Source organism: Drosophila subobscura, chromosome O (genome assembly GCF_008121235.1).
Source record: "Drosophila subobscura isolate 14011-0131.10 chromosome O, UCBerk_Dsub_1.0, whole genome shotgun sequence".
NCBI classification, from domain to species: Eukaryota; Metazoa; Arthropoda; class Insecta; order Diptera; family Drosophilidae; genus Drosophila; species Drosophila subobscura.
The window spans coordinates 18,832,056-18,848,986 of record NC_048533.1 but is presented as its reverse complement, the minus strand read 5'-3'; the positions used below and the strand labels follow the sequence as shown (position 1 = coordinate 18,848,986).

The 16,931-nt window shown below is 50.9% G+C and overlaps 4 protein-coding genes across 5 annotated transcripts; all 4 read left to right on the top strand.

Moving 5' to 3' along the window:
* The first annotated feature begins 367 nt into the window (after positions 1 to 367).
* On the top strand, positions 368 to 3,527 carry LOC117899677 (aminopeptidase N). The gene is made up of 4 exons (XM_034809866.1): positions 368 to 948; positions 1,008 to 1,877; positions 1,938 to 3,165; positions 3,234 to 3,527. Exons 1-4 carry the CDS (start codon positions 404 to 406, stop codon positions 3,471 to 3,473), a joined length of 2,883 nt encoding a protein of 960 aa, XP_034665757.1. The 5' UTR covers positions 368 to 403; the 3' UTR covers positions 3,474 to 3,527.
* A 1,290-nt stretch (positions 3,528 to 4,817) lies between these two features.
* Positions 4,818 to 7,942, top strand: LOC117899675 (aminopeptidase N). The gene is made up of 3 exons (XM_034809863.1): positions 4,818 to 6,026; positions 6,099 to 6,337; positions 6,396 to 7,942. Exons 1-3 carry the CDS (start codon positions 4,857 to 4,859, stop codon positions 7,846 to 7,848), a joined length of 2,862 nt encoding a protein of 953 aa, XP_034665754.1. The 5' UTR covers positions 4,818 to 4,856; the 3' UTR covers positions 7,849 to 7,942.
* Positions 7,943 to 9,416: 1,474 nt separating this feature from the next.
* On the top strand, positions 9,417 to 12,893 carry LOC117897118 (membrane alanyl aminopeptidase). Of its 2 annotated transcripts, XM_034805771.1 has the most exons (6): positions 9,417 to 9,555; positions 9,641 to 10,168; positions 10,233 to 10,397; positions 10,466 to 11,182; positions 11,258 to 12,379; positions 12,443 to 12,893. In XM_034805771.1, the coding sequence occupies exons 2-6, from the start codon at positions 9,648 to 9,650 to the stop codon at positions 12,738 to 12,740; spliced, it is 2,823 nt and encodes a 940-aa protein (XP_034661662.1). In that variant the 5' UTR covers positions 9,417 to 9,555; positions 9,641 to 9,647; the 3' UTR covers positions 12,741 to 12,893. The 2 variants fall into 2 exon arrangements, with proteins under 2 accessions (XP_034661662.1, XP_034661661.1); XM_034805770.1 differs by lacking the exon at positions 9,417 to 9,555 and having other exon boundaries at positions 9,607 to 10,168; positions 10,233 to 10,395; positions 10,464 to 11,182.
* Positions 12,894 to 13,764: 871 nt separating this feature from the next.
* On the top strand, positions 13,765 to 16,920 carry LOC117897767 (aminopeptidase N). The gene is made up of 6 exons (XM_034806812.1): positions 13,765 to 14,408; positions 14,468 to 14,764; positions 14,828 to 15,014; positions 15,073 to 15,320; positions 15,378 to 16,493; positions 16,557 to 16,920. Exons 1-6 carry the CDS (start codon positions 13,777 to 13,779, stop codon positions 16,855 to 16,857), a joined length of 2,781 nt encoding a protein of 926 aa, XP_034662703.1. The 5' UTR covers positions 13,765 to 13,776; the 3' UTR covers positions 16,858 to 16,920.
* Positions 16,921 to 16,931: the final 11 nt, after the last annotated feature.

The window sequence follows — 16,931 nt, the reverse complement described above, 5'->3', positions numbered from 1 at the left end:
AACTTACGACTGAGGATCATTTATACGAACTGGATGAACGTGAGGTTGGCTCTGATAATGGAGGATCAAGTATATGTCTGATGCAAACTCTAGAGAGTATTCAAAGACCAATGGGTAGAGTCAGTAATGCTCCACAAGAACATGCACTAATCAAGCACCGACCTCAGCACTTTTACGTGCACCAAGGAAATCGATAATTGAGCGATTTACTACTTAATTGTTCCTCTTTTTCGTAGGCCTGTTAGTGGTATTAGCAGTTAGCTATTTTATCGAGTGTTGCGCAAGTGTAAGGCAATCTTTATGACGAGTGCCTGGCACAGGATTAGATATGGCAATGCCCATAAATAAGAGCCGATCGCCCGGCGGCCACTCAATATTCAAGTGATTCTCCGGTGCAGCCAACATGGCAATGTGGCTGCTTAACTCCTGTCTGCTGCTGCTGGCAGCAGTTAGCCTGCAGGCGAGACTGATCCTTCCCCAGGACGACGAACTACTAAACGGACAATTGGAGACTAAGAGTCAATTCTTTGCCACTCCTCGCGACGACAACGATGTGAACAACTATCGTTTGCCCAACAACACCGCCCCCGAGTCGTACAAGGTGGAGCTGTGGACCAATGTGCACAATGGCACAAGAGCCTTCAATGGCAGCGTGCAGATCGATCTGCAGGTCCTTGAGCTATCCAGTTCCATCACACTGCACTACCGCCAGACATCGGACTTTACTGCAACGATTGTGAGCAGAGATCAGGCCAACGCCCAGCCCATTGAGCTCGATGTGACCCCCGACACAGTTCGCGAGTTTCTGACCATCACACCGAAGTTGGCAACTGTCACCTTTGCCGCGAACACCAATTGGACCCTCAGCATCGTCTACAATGGTACATTGCGCAGCGACATGGGTGGTTTCTACATTTCCAGCTACACGGATGATGACAATACTGTGCAGTAAGTGAAACGCAGTAAGGGATCTCTGGAGTAACTTAAACCAATACTTTCTTTTGCAGCTACCTGGCCACTACGCAGTTCGAGAGCACCAATGCCCGACACGCCTTCCCCTGCTACGATGAGCCCAACAGGAGAGCCACCTTCACGATCACCATCCACCACGATCCCTCCTACACGGCCATTAGCAACATGCCCGAGGATGCGGCAGGCACCAGCTCGGGCGTCACCGCCTTCCAGACCACCCCCAAGATGTCCACCTATCTGATAGCCTTCATCGTGTCCGACTTTGAGTCGACTCGCGGCGAGCTGAACGGCCTGCCCCAGAGGGTATTTTCGCGCAAGGGAAAACAGGATCAGCAGGAGTGGGCCCTTTGGTCCGGCCTGGTGGTAGAGTCCAGTCTGGCTGGCTACTTCGGTGTGCCGTTTGCCCTGCCCAAGCTGGATCAGGCCGGCATACCGGACTTTTCGGCGGGAGCAATGGAGAACTGGGGCCTGGCCACGTACCGCGAACAGTACATGTGGTGGACCAAAGAGAACTCGACCATCAACCTGAAGACGAACATTGCCAACATCATTGGCCATGAGTATGCGCACATGTGGTTCGGCGATCTGGTCTCCATCAAATGGTGGACCTATCTGTGGCTGAAGGAGGGCTTTGCCACACTCTTCTCCTACGAATCGAACAACATTGCCTTCCCCGAGTGGAACACATATCAGATCTACCATGTGAACGACTACAACAGTGCCCTGCTGAACGACGCCCTTGCCTCAGCCACGCCCATGACCCACTATGTCCAGACGCCATCAGAGATTTCTGGACGCTACAACACCTTCTCGTACGCCAAGCCTGCCAGTGTGCTCTTCATGTTCAAGAACGCCTGGACAAACCGCGTCTTCCGACAGGGTCTGAACAAGTATCTGACCAAGAAGTGAGTACCCATAGCTCGATTTTCGTGAATCCCTTGGTTAATTTTATTTTCCCTGTTTAGCCAATACACATCCTGCGACGAGTGGGACCTGTTTGAATCATTCCAGGAAGCTGCCGACGAGCAGGGTCTCACGCTGCCCACGACTGTGGCCAATATATTCTCCAGTTGGTCGCACCAGGCTGGCTATCCCCTGTTGACCGTCGAACGAAACTATGGCGCTGGCACCTTCACCGTCAAGCAGCAGCGCTACGTCGCTGACAAGGATGCCACCAACCAGAACACCTGGTATGTGCCAATCAACTTTGCCACAGCCTCCAGCCCGGACTATCGCAATACGAGTGCCTCGCACTACCTCCTGAATGTCTCCGAACTGGCCGTCACAGATGCGCAGATCGGCAGCGACGATTGGCTGCTGCTCAACAAGCAGAGCTCGGGCTACTACCGCATCCTCTACGACAACCAGAACTACCAGCTCCTTGCAAAGGTACTGGCCGAGCAGCCGTACAAGATCCATGCCCGCAATCGCGCCCAGCTGCTGTACGACACCTACATCTTCTTGAACACCGGACGCCTCACTCACAGCACGCTGTTCAATTTCCTGTCTTACCTTAAGAACGAGAACGAGTACGCGCCGTGGTCCACGGCCAACACCATTCTGACCGTCTTCGATCGGTACCTGCGAGGCGATGAGCAGTACTCCCACTTTAGCCACTTCGTGGTCGAGCAGATCGACGGCATCTTCAATAAGTTGGGTGTCAACGAGATTCCCGGGGAGCACTATCTGAACAACTATCTGCGCGTGGTGCTGATCAGTCTGGCCTGCCAAGTGGGCAGTCAGTCGTGCTACGAACAGTCCGCCCTCAAGCTGAAGCAGTTCCTCCTGCAGGGAATTACAATTGAGCCAACTGTGCGGACACAGGCCTTCTGCGGTGGCCTGCGCAAGGCGGAGGATGATATCTACAATCGTGTGCTACAGAATCTGGGTTCCTCTTCGGACGCCACCGACCGCAGCCTGTTCCTCTCTTCGCTGGGATGCTCGCAGGTTCCCTCGCAGCTGGAGACATTCCTATCGAGCTCCCTCGATCAGACCAATGGTCTGTCCGACAGCGAGCGGACTTCCCTGCTGAATTCCGCCTACTCCAGGAGCGAGGTTGGTCTCACGGCCAGCTTGGACTTCCTCGAGTCCAAGTGGAGGGACTACGCCCAGCTGACTGGATCCACCAAGCCTTTGGACTTGGCTCTGCGTGGCATTGCCACCTATGTGGTCAGCGAGAAACAGCAAACAAGGGTAGGCGCTCAATGAAGTTTGGCAATCAATTTCCCTAAAATAATCTTTTATACCTCATCCCCATTTAGCTCAACGCCCTGGTCGAAGATGTAAAGACCAATGGACCCGAGTATGTCAATGAAGATCTTAGCACCACGGTTGACACCCGAGTGAAGGCCAATCTCGATTGGCTGGCCATCCACCGTGATCCCCTGATCACTTGGCTGTCTGCCTATCACACCAAGGACAACGGCAGTCCCGCCCTGACGACATCCCTGGCCACGATCCTGGCCACAACGCTGACGCTACTTCTGTGGCAGCTATTTTAAGTTTAGTCATGTGCTCAAGTATAGCCATAAATAAATCTAATTAATGAATCAACAGTTGCATTGGCTCTCACTGGTACTTTTAGTGCGGCTTAAACACAATCATTCCATCGATAGGAATGGTGAATTCCGGTGGAACGGTTTTCCCCGCCAGGGATCAAGGTGCGCAAAAGATTTTGTTGTGAAATAAGTGATTAACTGGATTGATGGCTTTATGGTTTTAGCCGTTCCACTTGATCAGTCTTATCTCAGTTATTGAGAATCCATAAAATCGATGGCGAACCGTTAGCTGATTGTGCGCCAGTCATGTGTTCGGGACGTAACTCGATTACCAATTGGATATTTACAGTTTAGTTTATGAAGTTCACGTGCCACAATCGACAAAGTGACGCCATCAAAATGGAGAACCTTCGAGAAAAAAAGGTTGTATCCATTTCAATTTGTTTCCTTTAAACCTTTCTCTGACAATAAAATACTTTAATTGACATTGCAGACAAGATCTCGCTTTGTGTGATTTGAAACCTACTTAACTTTGGTTATTTCTGATCAGCCCCGAGTGTTAACTTCTTTAATTTGTTGGCGTATTATTTGATTAGCCCATGGCTGGCATTGTGTCAAATCTCTTTCTGATTGCCTTGTCTAATCATTTGCTATCAAAAATAGTTTATTTATTGCTGGTTAAGTTTCAATTTTGATGTGTAATTCCCAATGTACTAATTTGTAGTGCTCTAGCACTTTAAATAAGCGCCGGTCTGTCGCCACATTCTTGAGACGATGCCCAAAAAGCCCCCAAACCATGGAAAGTGTTTGAGATTATTCGAGAAACGGAAAGTGCTCAAGCACTACCAAAGGATTACGAGTGAATGAATAAGCTTGAGTATGGCGATTGTTGGTTACCAGGCGAGGGATAAACCTTTCGATGTAGTTTCCGATATGAATGGATCGATTTTCTCTGGAAAACGCTTGTCAGCGAGTATACTTGAAAGGCTTATCAGCAAGTACAAATGTCTATCTTGAAATGGTTAGACCTGCTCCATTATCTAACCATCGCAAATACGTGTGTTCGCTGGCCAAAAGGAACTATCAGATGTGCGAGTATATGGATCCTGAGGCTATCGTGACTTGCCGTACAATCGAATCGTTGATTTATACCGACTATAGAGGGTTTATAGCGCACCAGACACAATCTTGCCCCATCGACGAGTGTGCTAGCGTGTGTTCCATCTCCTAGAAGAAATGATTAGCATGATTAGATTAGGCCTGGCCTCCAGATAACATTCTATACAGCCACTCGCTGGTGGAATGCGAAGAGAGGGCTCGCTTAAAAGTGGAAGCCCAGTGGGTGCCAGCCAGTTATTGTCAAGTTGTCGCCGCGCCGTAGACAACATGACTCGCGTACAGTTCGGGACAATGTCCATGCTGCTGGTCCTGCTGGTGGCCACCACCCAGGCAGCCGTTGTGCGCAGCTTTCCGCCCTTCGAGCAGCTGCAGAGCCTGGAGAATCCCAATCTCCGAGCAGTGATTCCACTCGCCGACGAAGATAACTATCGCCTGCCCAACGAGACGAACCCTCTGCACTATGACGTCTACCTCTCCACCGATGTCCACCTGGGCTACACTATCTTCAATGGCACTGTATCGATCACCCTCGAGGTTCTGGAGACCACACAGGAGATCGTCGTGCATGCCCGCCAGCTGGCCAGCTTCGTCGTCACCATCCAGCAGCTCGAGGTCGAGGCAGCCACTGAGCAGACCCTCGATCACGAATACGAGGCTGCGCGCGAGTTCCTCACTCTGAGCAAGTCGGGTCTGAGCTTCCCTGCCGACACCAAGTGGCTGCTGAAGATCAGCTACCAGGGCAATCTGCGCTCGGACAACGGCGGCTTCTACCTGTCCACGTACACGGACGAGGAGGGCAACACCAAGTACCTGGCCACCACCCAGTTCGAGAGCACCGACGCCCGTCACGCCTTCCCCTGCTACGATGAGCCAGCGAAGCGCGCCAATTTCACCATCACCATCAAGCACGATCCTTCCTACAATGCCATCAGCAACATGCCCCAGAACCTGGCTGCCTCCAGCTCTGGAGTCACCGTCTTCGATACGACCGTCAATATGCCCTCCTATCTGGTGGCGTTCATTGTCTCCGAGTTTGTCTACTCGGAGGGTGAGTTGAACGGCCTGCCACAGCGCGTCTTCTCCCGCAAGGGCACCGAGCACGAGCAGGAGTGGGCACTGACCACCGGCATGCTGGTGGAGAAGCGTCTGTCCGACTACTTTGGCGTCGATTTCGCCCTGCCCAAGCTGGACCAGGCTGGTATTCCCGATTTCGCTGCCGGCGCCATGGAGAACTGGGGCCTGGCCACCTATCGCGAGGAGTACATTCTGTACAACCCAGAGAACTCGACGATCAACACCCAGACGAACATTGCCACCATCGAGGCGCACGAGGATGCGCACATGTGGTTCGGGGATCTGGTCGCCATCGAATGGTGGTCCTACCTCTGGCTGAAGGAAGGATTCGCTACACTCTTCGAGCATCTTGCTGTGGATTTGGTAAGTCTTTAGATTAAACAGATTCCCAGCAACAGTGGGAAATTGACACAATTCTCTACCCCCAATCCACAGGCCTATCCGGAGTGGAACATTTTCCAGATCTTCCATGCCGGCTCCTACCAAAGCGCTCTGATCAACGATGCCAGCCCCTATGCCCGTCCCATGACCTACTTTGTGCAGAAGCCCTCGGAGATCGGTCTGCTCTACGACTCTGTCTCGTATGCCAAGGCTGGCTCCGTGCTGGACATGTGGCGTCATGCCCTGACCAACACCGTCTTCCAGCGCGGTCTGCACAACTACCTCGTGGCCAAGTAAGACATTCAGACACACTTATTATCAGCCACAATCCAACAATGATTTCTCCTACAGTCAATACTCGGCCGCCAATCCCACAAAGTTGTTTTCGGCCATTGCCCTCGCTGCCGTAGAAGAGAACTACGAGGTTCCCGCTCTCGTCACTGACATGATGGCCAGCTGGACGAACCAGGGTGGAGTGCCTCTGCTGACCGTGGAGCGCAATTACCAGGATGGCTCCTTCAGCATCAAGCAGGAGACCTACACCAACGACAAGGACTACACAAGCGAGAAGCTGTGGTATGTGCCCGTCAACTATGTGGATGCCTCAAACCCCGATTTCCGCAACACCGAGGCAACCCATTACCTACTCAACCAGAGCCAAATAAGCATTCCCGATGCCAAACTGGCTGCCGAGAACTGGCTGATACTGAACAAGCAGTCCACGGGCTACTACCGCATCAACTACGACAGCCAGAACTGGCAGCTGATCATCGATGGACTGATCAATCGCCCCCACAAGATCGATCCCCGCAACAGGGCCCAGCTGGTCAGCGATCTGTATCGCTTTGCCACCAGCGGCCGTGTGTCCCACGCCACCCTCCTGACCCTGCTCACCTATCTGCCCAACGAGGATCAGTATGCCCCCTGGTCGGCGGTCAACACGGTGATCTCTCTGTTCAACCGTTACCTCAGCGGCGACTCCGAGTACGAGAACTTCCAGTTCTATGTGGGAGAGTTGGTCAACCAGCAGTTCGACAAGTTCGGCGTGAACGATCTGAACGGAGAGCAGCACTTGGTGAAGTTCACCCGCAACCTGCTCATCAACATCGCCTGCCTGGCTGGTGTCGAGAGCTGCCTGAAGGAGACCAAAGCGAAGCTGCAAAACTTGGTCGATGATGGCACCCCTGTTGAGCCCAATCTGCAGTCGCAGGTCTACTGCAATGGCCTCAAGCAGGCCGACTCGCAGATCTTCGATTTTGTCTTTGAAAAGCTGATGGACTCCAACGACCAGGCCGAACGCCGCCTGCTCATCTCGGCCCTTGGCTGCTCCCAGGATGCCGCACAGCTGGAGAAGTTTGTGTCGAGCAGCATTGACCAGACCAATGGCCTGCGCGTCCAGGAGCGCATCACCCTGCTCAGCCCGGCCTATTCCCGCGGAGAGGTTGGTCTGCTGGCCTCGATTGACTTCCTGCTGGTGCACTGGGAGGAGTATGCCCTTCTGAACACCGGCTTTGGTGGCATCAATCCCCTCTACTCCGACATCCTTGGCATCTCCGCCTACACGGTGAACGCCAAGCAGAAGGAAAAGCTGCAGGAGCTGGTGGACCTGGTCCAGCACTCCACCTTCGTGCCCGAGACGCTGCAAGCCAGCGTCGATGCCAACGTTGCTGCCAACGACGATTGGCTGAAGGTTAACCGTGAGCCCCTCATGTCTTGGGTCTCCAACTTCCGCAACAGCAGCGCTGCCCTGAACGCCTCCTTCCTGGCCCTGGTCCTGTGCCTGTTGGCCTCCAAACTGTTTTAGTTTCTAGTCCTTAAAGTCCTAGTCCTTAAGTAATTTGCACTCGCTGGGCAACAGCGAGAAGTATTCATCAATAAAACTCCATTACATAAGAAAATTGATTTCCTGCTTTAATTTACAACTAAGTACTCGTGTCGTTTCGGACCCTTTATGACCGTGAATTGCCTGAAACAAGAAACCAGTCGGATAAGAATGGTGCGCTTATAAATTTGCTGGTTGGTTTGCTGCCCCCGCTGTTACCCCCCGGCTATCAGTGCTGTGCGGGTAAGTCCCGTGGCAAGTAACACCGCTCGAAATCCATCATTCATAAGAGCGCAATAAATAAATACGTACATATGTATACACATATACACGTATACACGTACATACGCTGATGTACAACGCAGAGAGAATCCCACCCATGGCAACTAATTCTGATTCGATTTCTATTGTTTGTTGCTAGAGAACTTCTGCAGATACTTGCTTAAGTTTAATTGATTGCAAGACAATTCTACTTACACTTTTAAAGGGTATTTGTGTGGCTGGTTCTACCGTATAACCATTATCATATTTGGCAAATGCACTCTGGGAAACTTGACCATATATTCCCATGTTTCAAAAGTAATTAAAATAATATATTTTCCACCGAGATGTATCCGAAAAACATTGGTCTTCAAAGTTACCTAATCCAACATTTAACAGAGCTTACCACTGTTAAATTATCAGCTTTTTAACAGAGCAGTTCGCTGGCGAGAAGCATGCGCTGTTCATTAGCAAACTATTTCTTGCAACTTTGAAGTCCGATAAAAAGTGAAATGAAAAAATGCCAGTGACATTTTTAGCGCGCCCCATCAGAAAGGTTCTTAATACATTTTTTTATCTTTGAGCAGAGGAAATGGTTTCTAAGTTTTGCTTAATCGCTAATCGTTTAACAGGTATAAATGTGTAACAAAACTTTGCCACTGTTAAGTTGTCAGCTTTTTTTCAGAACTGTTAGCTAGCGAGAAGCATGAAGCATGAGCTGTTAATACGAAAAATATTTCTTGCAAGTTTGAAGTGGCATAAAAGAAGTGAATCATTAGTAATAGACGAATGGCAGAACAAGTTAATGAATTAAATACTTATAAATACAAAAATAAAAGGGGCATATCCATACCGGATACCAAGCGATTCGCGTTTTGCGATTAGCACAAAGAGACAGGTGACAGGTGAATATTGTATCATTATTGTAATTATGCTATTTATGCGTGTCAGATAAGATTGGATGGACAGTTCCGCGAAAACGAACTTTGCTGATGCTTGTGCAAATGCTTAGCATTGCAGCTGGGCAGCCAAAAGCCAAGAGCCAAACGTTATGCCATCATATTATCGGGCAGATGTTATCTGCAGGTCCATGATTCAGGACAACGACTTCGACCCGTACACCCCGGGGCTAGGGATGAGTGTATGGATTGGTAGCTGATTACGGAAGGAGTAAATCACCGCCATGAGAGCCTTATCGGGGCGATGTCGCTCCATATCTATCGCTGGCCAATCTATACGCAGGGGAACTCTATCTGGGACCAAATAAAAAGTTTAAGGCCTTAGATAAGCCCCTGTGATATAGACGAATGTCGCCAAACTGCTCTCTATATATACCAGAACCCATTCGAAGCGGCATTTAGTTGTCGAATCGCGTGCAGAGTGACGGTTGATTTACACACCCACGGCCTGCATCTGTAACCGATCAAAGTGAGTGTTCAGCGCGTTACATAAGGCTTGTGGCTTCTTGCAACAATTTTGGATACGTGATCACTCGAACCCTTTTATTCCTCAGACGAAATATGTCTGCCCTACGCTTGGCCGTCCTTGTGGCAGCCTGCCTGTCCCTCGCCTCAGCCGGCACACGGCAACTGCAGCAGGACAACGTGCAGCCGCCAGCCACATTGGCCACGGAGCTCGGTGATTACCGGCTGTCGGAGTCCATCAATCCTGTCAGCTACAACATCACCCTGCGTCCCTACCTACTGGTCGACGACACCAAGCGATTCACATTCGACGGCGAGGTCTGGATCGAGGTTATCCCAAATGTGGCCACAAGATCAGTGTATCTGCACTCGAAAAATCTCACCTACTCGGTCTCCGAGTACTGGGCAAAGCCTACAGGTGTTGCGGTACCCACGCCCGTCAAATTCAACGCTATTAACGAGACCAACTACGATACTGATATCGTCATGCTGTCAACCGTCGACATCCTAGCCGTGGGTCAAGCCTACATCCTGCACTTTGTCTACACGGGTCTGATGGAGGATGATATGCACGGCTTCTATCGCAGCTCCTATGTGGACGACAACAACGAGACCAAGTGCGTTCATATCTAATCTAATCTGTGTGGGTTTTGGCTGGATCTAATGGCATTCTTCTTGCAGATGGCTGGGCTCCACTCAGTTCCAGACGAATCACGCCCGTCGCGCCTTCCCCAGCTTCGACGAGCCCCAGTTCAAGGCCACCTTCAATGTCACCCTGAGGCGCCACTACACATTCAGCACTGTCAGCAACACCCGACAGGTGTCATCCACTCCCAGCACAGAGGCGTAAGTTATTTTTCTCTTTGGCAGCAGAGGAATTGCTTACCTTTTCGATCATTTTTCTCCACCCGCAGTGGCTACTTTGACGATGTGTACGCAACGACGCCAAAGATGTCCACCTACATTCTGGCCTTCATCATTTCCGAGTTCACTGCCCGCAAGGACGAACAGTTCGGTGTGCTGGCCCGTCCCGAATACTATTCCCAGACGCAGTACAGCTACAATGTGGGTCGCAAGATCCTGGCGGAGATTGGCAAATACCTGAACCTCGACTACTACACCCTCGGCAACGACAAGATGGATATGGCGGCGATCCCCGACTTTTCAGCTGGTGCCATGGAGAACTGGGGTCTGCTCACCTACAGGGAGCGCAGTCTTCTGGTGGATGAGTCGGCCACTACTTTGGCCTCTCGCCAGTCGATTGCCGCCGTGGTCGCCCACGAGCAGGCTCACATGTGGTTCGGAGATTTGGTCACCTGCCAGTGGTGGAGCTACACCTGGCTGAACGAGGGCTTCGCCAGGTACTTCCAGTACTTCGGCACCGCCTTTGTGGAGAACGAATGGGAGCTGGAGAAGCAGTTTGTCGTGGACCAGATCCAGTCGGTGATGGCCATGGACTCGCTTAATGCCACCAACCCGCTGAGCGACGAAAACACCTACACTCCGGCCCATCTCAGCCGCATGTTCAACAGCATCTCCTACAACAAGGGAGCCACATTCATTCGCATGATCGAGCACCTCATGGGCCCCGAGTCGTTCCAAAAGTCGCTGCAGGAGTACCTTAAGCAATAGTAAGTGTGCAGCAGGAACCAACTTCCACTCCGATATTTTACCGAGCACATTTCTTTTCCCCTCTCCTTCCCCAGCTCATACCAATCCGCAAGGCCCGAATATTTGCTCAAGTCCTGGCAACAGAACTGGAGTGAGGGCAGGTTTAATGCCAGCTCGCAGCTTATCTTCGATAGCTTCACCACCCAGGTGGGCTATCCCCTGGTCACCGCCAACATGGCCACCGATGGCCAGAGTGTGTCCTTCACCCAGAAGCGATTCCTGCTGAAGGCAAACGACGATTCCGACGCCAGTCTCGAGTACACCGTCCCCATCACCTACTCGAACAACTTGAACAACAACTTTGTCAATACCACGCCCAAGTTTATCCTCAATCCGGGTCGCACCGCAACGGTCACCTTCGCAAATCCGCTCACCTGGATCATTGCCAACGTACAGCAGACGGGCTACTACCGCGTCAACTACACGGAGACCAACTGGCGTGCCATTAGGACGGCTCTCTTTGCGGCCAATTGGACCAGCATTCACGAGATCAACCGCGCCCAAGTGGTCGACGATCTCTTCAACTTGGCCCGTGCCAGTTACGTTAGCTACAACCTGGCCCTCGAAGTGCTGGAATACCTGGAGACGGAGATCAACTACATACCCTGGACGTCGGCCTTCAACGGCTTCAACTACCTCTCCATTCGCCTGGGCAACGACACGAACAACTTTGGCAGCTACATTCAGAGCTTGACCAACAAGGCCTACCAGAAGCTCGGCTTCAACGAAACCACAGCCGACAGTGCCCTGGACATTTACCTGCGCACCAAGGTGCTCTCCTGGGCCTGTCGCTACGGCAGCGCCGACTGCATCCGCCAAGCCAAGAACTACTTCAACTCCCTCAGCACCGTGCCCAAGAACATTCGCGCCACTGTCTACTGTGTGGGTCTGCGCGAAGGCGGAACCGCGGAGTTCGATGCCCTGTACCAGAAGTTCAAGACGGAGACTGTCGCCACCGAGGAAACGCTGCTGCAGAACTCTTTCGGCTGCGTCAAGACCAATGATCTGATCACACGCGTCTTCAACCTGGTGCTCTCGGACGAGATTCGCCGACAGGACAAGTCCTCTGTACTGGCCACGCTCTACACGGAGAACAACGAGAACGTCAGCCCAGTCTTTGCTCTTGTCACAAAGGAGTTCGAGGCTCTGGCCACAGCGTAAGAATCCCTGGCTCGAGTTGCCTTGAGTTGATCTCATCATTAATTTGTTTTCCTTTACAGAATGGGTGGATATTCGGCGGTGGCCACGGTCATCTCTAACATTGCATCCCGCTTCACCGAGCAGAAGCAGTACGATGATCTGCAGACCTTCAACAAGGCCAACAGCGCGAAGTTCGGCAGCTCTGCCAGCACTCTGACTGCAGCTGAGGCCACAGTCCTGGAGAACCTGCAGTGGTCCGAGGCCAAGCTGGGAGTCTTCCGCACCTATCTGGCTGAGCGTAATGGCAGCGCCATTGTCAGCGCCTTCAGCGCCCTCACCGTCCTCCTGATGGCCCTGGCGACTTTGTTGCGCCAGTAAGCCCATGGCTAGACTTTAATATCATCCAAGATTAGCCTAATTAATAGTGCCAAGTGCAAAGCGAGCGCCATCAAAAGCACAAGCACCCAACCCAACCCATAAAAGTATTTGTACACTTAGCACAACCAATAAAAATACAATTTTTTCAGATAACATGCGAGTTGTATATTCATCTTTGACGTTAAGCTCCCTCGATAACACTCCAGAGTTTGCCATCTGATTAGCAGGCAGCATTCTTGGTGATTCAATTCCCCGAACAATCTTAAGGGTGGTGTTTGCGTATCAGCGAACTTGAATTTTTATTACTATTTATCGCTAAAGATTCGATCGCCATAAATTCGTATCTATGTTGTAAACGTGTACTTCAGATCATCGAATGTTCAGTTTTGAGTACTGATTACTGATAGTTTGGGTGCTTTTTTGGTTTTTCCGCTTTGTTGTTGAATGAATAATGGCAGATTTCTTTTGTACTCTGCATGATTCAATTCACAATCTTTTGGGGGGTTTCTTTAAACAAACTGTAACCAAAAGAGTCGTAAATTCATGTTAATACCAAGAACTATTAAAGTAAACTATTTTCCTCGAAAATGATTACATTCTTCTACATCTTTATCTTGATAGTTACCGTCTTAGCAACGATGTTTAAAATAAAAGAATGAATATTTTTATGACATCATTCAATGATTGCTTTTATCGATCGTATCGCTGTCACAAGTTCATATCTATATTGTGAACTGTATTGCCGAATAGATTTATACTATTGCAATCAATCAATTAACAATGAGATATTCGTACGCGCTTCGAATGTGGACCATGAATGAAGAGCTTTAAGTATCTATGTATCTATCTATCTCATCGCTGTTCATGAAGCACACACAAAATGAGCGAGAGGTGTGGCTGGCTGCATGGCTAATCGGATCAATGTTGGAGAGTTGTCCGTAATCTAATCATCAGTTAACGACACCTGTTTTCGGGGAACTTTTATTCGGGTTGGACGTTTGTTGTGATTTTGCTCCTCAGTACTGAAACTTCTGTCATGATGAACAGTTGGGGAACTCGGTTTGGATTGCTGCTGGCGCTGGCGCTGGTGCTGATAGGGGCCTGTTCTGCTGCCGATTATCGACTTGGAGGCAGCGTCGTGCCCTCCTTTTATAACTTGACAATCAGCGTATTAAGTAATGTGGCCGAACCTACACTTTTCTATGGAGAAGTCAACATAACTCTGCAGGTGGTCGGCACGTCGGAGGTTCGGCAAATCACGCTACACAAAGACGCGATCGACATAGACGAATGCTGGCTGTACAACGAGTCCGGAGTTCAAGTGCAGCCAATTGACATTAGCCTGCTGATATATGATGAGGCGACACAGCAGCTGACAGTGCCGCTATCTCAGGCATTAAATTTCCATGGGGAGTACACGCTGGGCTTCAAGTACACCGGTAGAATACGTACGGACATGGCCGGACTCTTCTCCGCCAGCTACGTCGAGCAGGATACTGGCAAGACCAAGTGGCTGGGCGTAACCCAAATGCAGCGACTCAATGCCCGCCTGGTGTTTCCCTGCTTCGATGAGCCAGCCTTCAAGGCACAGTTCCAATTGCAAATTGTCAGACCCTCCGGCTATGAGGCAATCAGCAATACGAAGCTACTTTATACAGCAGAGGAGGGGTACGTATCGCAGGACATACCTCAATGCCGATCGGTGTACAATTATCATTTGATTCTAGCACGGATCGCTTTGTCGATCACTTTGAGGTCACACCCGCCATGTCCACATATCTTCTGGCCTTCATCATCGCCGAATACACGGCACGCGGCAATGTCAGCGACTTTGCAGTGCTGACCCGTCCCGAGTTTTACGACCACACGGAGTTCAGCTTTCAGGTGGGACAGCGCGTACTGTCCGCGTATGATGAGCTCTTCCAGCAGTCGTACGCCTCCCTGGGCAATGATGTTTTGCAGTACGCGACCTCACCGCGTTTCCCCCACAACGGCATGGAGAACTGGGGGCTCATTATCTACAGGTGAGAAGAGCGAGAGATTAATAAGAAATTCGAGTATGGAATACATTTTTCTCTCTGTTAAAGCGACGATGTGTTGGTCAAGGTGCCAGGCTATACGGATGACTGGTCGGACAAGGAATTCACTGTACGAATCATCGCACACGAGACTTCCCATATGTGGTTTGGCGACAGCGTCACCTTCTCCTGGTGGAGCTACTTCTGGCTGAACGAAGCCTTTGCTCGCTACTACGAGTACTTCATGGCACATCAGGTAAGAATAGGTTTCCTTATTTATAAGTCAACTCTTTCTAATACCTTTCTACATGCAGCTCCATCCTGAGTATCGGCTGGATGAGCAGTTTGTGGTGCGCCAAATGCAGCTTATTTTTGCCTCAGACGCTGTGAACAGCAGCCAGCCCATGACAAGCCCAGAGGAGAGCATACAAACGCCTTCACAGATTGGCTTCAAGTTCAGCGCCATTGCCTATGCCAAGGGCGCGTGCATTGTCCGCATGTGGCGCAATTTGATGGGAGCCAACAACTTTGACACCGCCATCAGGAACTACCTTAAGCAGCAGTAAGTGACAGAGGGACACTCGAGGGATTCACTTTAATTACTTTCCTCCCTTCACAGCCACTTGGGCAATACAAGGCCAAGGGATTTGTTTGCTCACCTTATTGATAACTGGCCCACGGATCAGTATGTCAATCTGGAGCAGTTTTTCTACGACTTCACCGAGCAGGTTGGCTATCCCATGCTGATAGTGAATGCGACACGGGACAACCAAATTATCCACGTGGAGCAGATGCGTTTTCTGCTCAATCGCGGAGACGGCAGTGATCCCGATCTGAGGTACACTGTGCCCATAACCTACGCCACGAATCTGTCGCCCGACTTTGACAACCTCACGCCCAGAATATACCACCATAGGGTTGTGGACATACTGACGATTTCCTTCGAGGAGCAACCTATTGAGTGGATCGTCCTCAACCTGAAGCAGTCCAACTATTATCGCGTGCTCTACGATACGCCGCTTCTGAACAGCCTTCAGGTGGCTTTGTCCTCGTCCAGCCACAGTGGCGTGCCCGTAGAGAACCGAGCACAGATTGTCGACGATCTGTTTAACTTTGCCCTGGTGGGGTACATCGACTACGCGGATGTCTTCAAATTTATGGAGTACCTGAGCCAGGAGGTCGACTATGTGCCCTGGTATGCCACCTACCAAGGACTGCAGTTCGTGGCGAAGCGTCTAACGCCGAATCAGCTGCCAAACTTCCAGCAGTACCTGAGCGACATCACAGCCTCAGTATTTGCCAAGCTGGGTGTAACCTGGAGCTCCGACGACACCGCCTTGGACGTGTACAATCGCAATAAGCTGGTGGATTGGCTGTGTCGTTACCAGACCCGCGATTGTATTCAATTGGTTGCGGATAAATTCACCAACGACTTTGAGAAACCTTCGCCTGACTACCGTCGCACATTTTACTGTGCCGCTGCCCGATCCGAGCCCTACGAGCGCGTGATGGAGTTCTATCGAGAGGAAACCAATGTCAAGGAGCGGGAACTCCTCTGGGCAGCCGCCAGCTGTACGAGATCTTATGTGGCGCACTACCAAAACGAGATACTGACCAACGGGAGCACTGTCAGCCAAAAGACCATCGGCTTGGCCCAGATGTATCAACAGAATCCAGACCTAATTACTCCCATTTTCAATATGCTGGCCGAGAACATCACACCGTTGGCTGAGGCGTAAGTTGCAGAGGGGTTCTCGTTTTCGTTGAAGCTTACATGAGTTATTCTTTTCTTCCACAGCTTGGACAGCTGGGCAGCGACTGCTGTGGTGATTAGCGATCTGGCGGATTACTTCACCAGCAGAGAGCAGCTCCAGCTGCTGCAGGATTTCTACGATGGCAATCACCTGCTCTTCGGCCAGTCGGCATCAGAGCTGAGCAAGGCCCTGGAGACGGTGGAGCAAAACGTGCAATGGACGGAGATGCGTCTGGACAGACTGGCCAACTACTTGAGCAAACGGAAGGACAACGGCGGTCAGCAGTCGGCCCAAGTGCTTGTGATGCTTGTGTTGGCGCTGCCCTTGCTGCTGGCTTGGCTCTGATTTGCGATGAAGTATTAAGGAAATAAATGATTAACCCGCGTTGGGGCACAGCGGGATAAATGCCTTTTCCTTGT

Excerpts from the sequence above, each read along its gene's own strand:
- LOC117899677 (XM_034809866.1), top strand. The coding sequence starts at position 404 with ATGGCAATGTGGCTGCTTAACTCCTGTCTGCTGCTGCTGGCAGCAGTT. Across the intron at positions 949-1,007 it reads GATGATGACAATACTGTGCA|CTACCTGGCCACTACGCAGT; the intron begins GTAAGTGAAACG and ends TTTCTTTTGCAG. Across the intron at positions 1,878-1,937 it reads AACAAGTATCTGACCAAGAA|CCAATACACATCCTGCGACG; the intron begins GTGAGTACCCAT and ends TTCCCTGTTTAG.
- LOC117899675 (XM_034809863.1), top strand. The coding sequence starts at position 4,857 with ATGACTCGCGTACAGTTCGGGACAATGTCCATGCTGCTGGTCCTGCTG. Across the intron at positions 6,027-6,098 it reads AGCATCTTGCTGTGGATTTG|GCCTATCCGGAGTGGAACAT; the intron begins GTAAGTCTTTAG and ends CCCAATCCACAG. Across the intron at positions 6,338-6,395 it reads CACAACTACCTCGTGGCCAA|TCAATACTCGGCCGCCAATC; the intron begins GTAAGACATTCA and ends TTTCTCCTACAG.
- LOC117897118 (XM_034805771.1), top strand. The coding sequence starts at position 9,648 with ATGTCTGCCCTACGCTTGGCCGTCCTTGTGGCAGCCTGCCTGTCCCTC. Across the intron at positions 10,169-10,232 it reads GACGACAACAACGAGACCAA|ATGGCTGGGCTCCACTCAGT; the intron begins GTGCGTTCATAT and ends TTCTTCTTGCAG. Across the intron at positions 12,380-12,442 it reads TTCGAGGCTCTGGCCACAGC|AATGGGTGGATATTCGGCGG; the intron begins GTAAGAATCCCT and ends TTTCCTTTACAG.
- LOC117897767 (XM_034806812.1), top strand. The coding sequence starts at position 13,777 with ATGATGAACAGTTGGGGAACTCGGTTTGGATTGCTGCTGGCGCTGGCG. Across the intron at positions 14,409-14,467 it reads CTTTATACAGCAGAGGAGGG|CACGGATCGCTTTGTCGATC; the intron begins GTACGTATCGCA and ends ATTTGATTCTAG. Across the intron at positions 14,765-14,827 it reads TGGGGGCTCATTATCTACAG|CGACGATGTGTTGGTCAAGG; the intron begins GTGAGAAGAGCG and ends TCTCTGTTAAAG.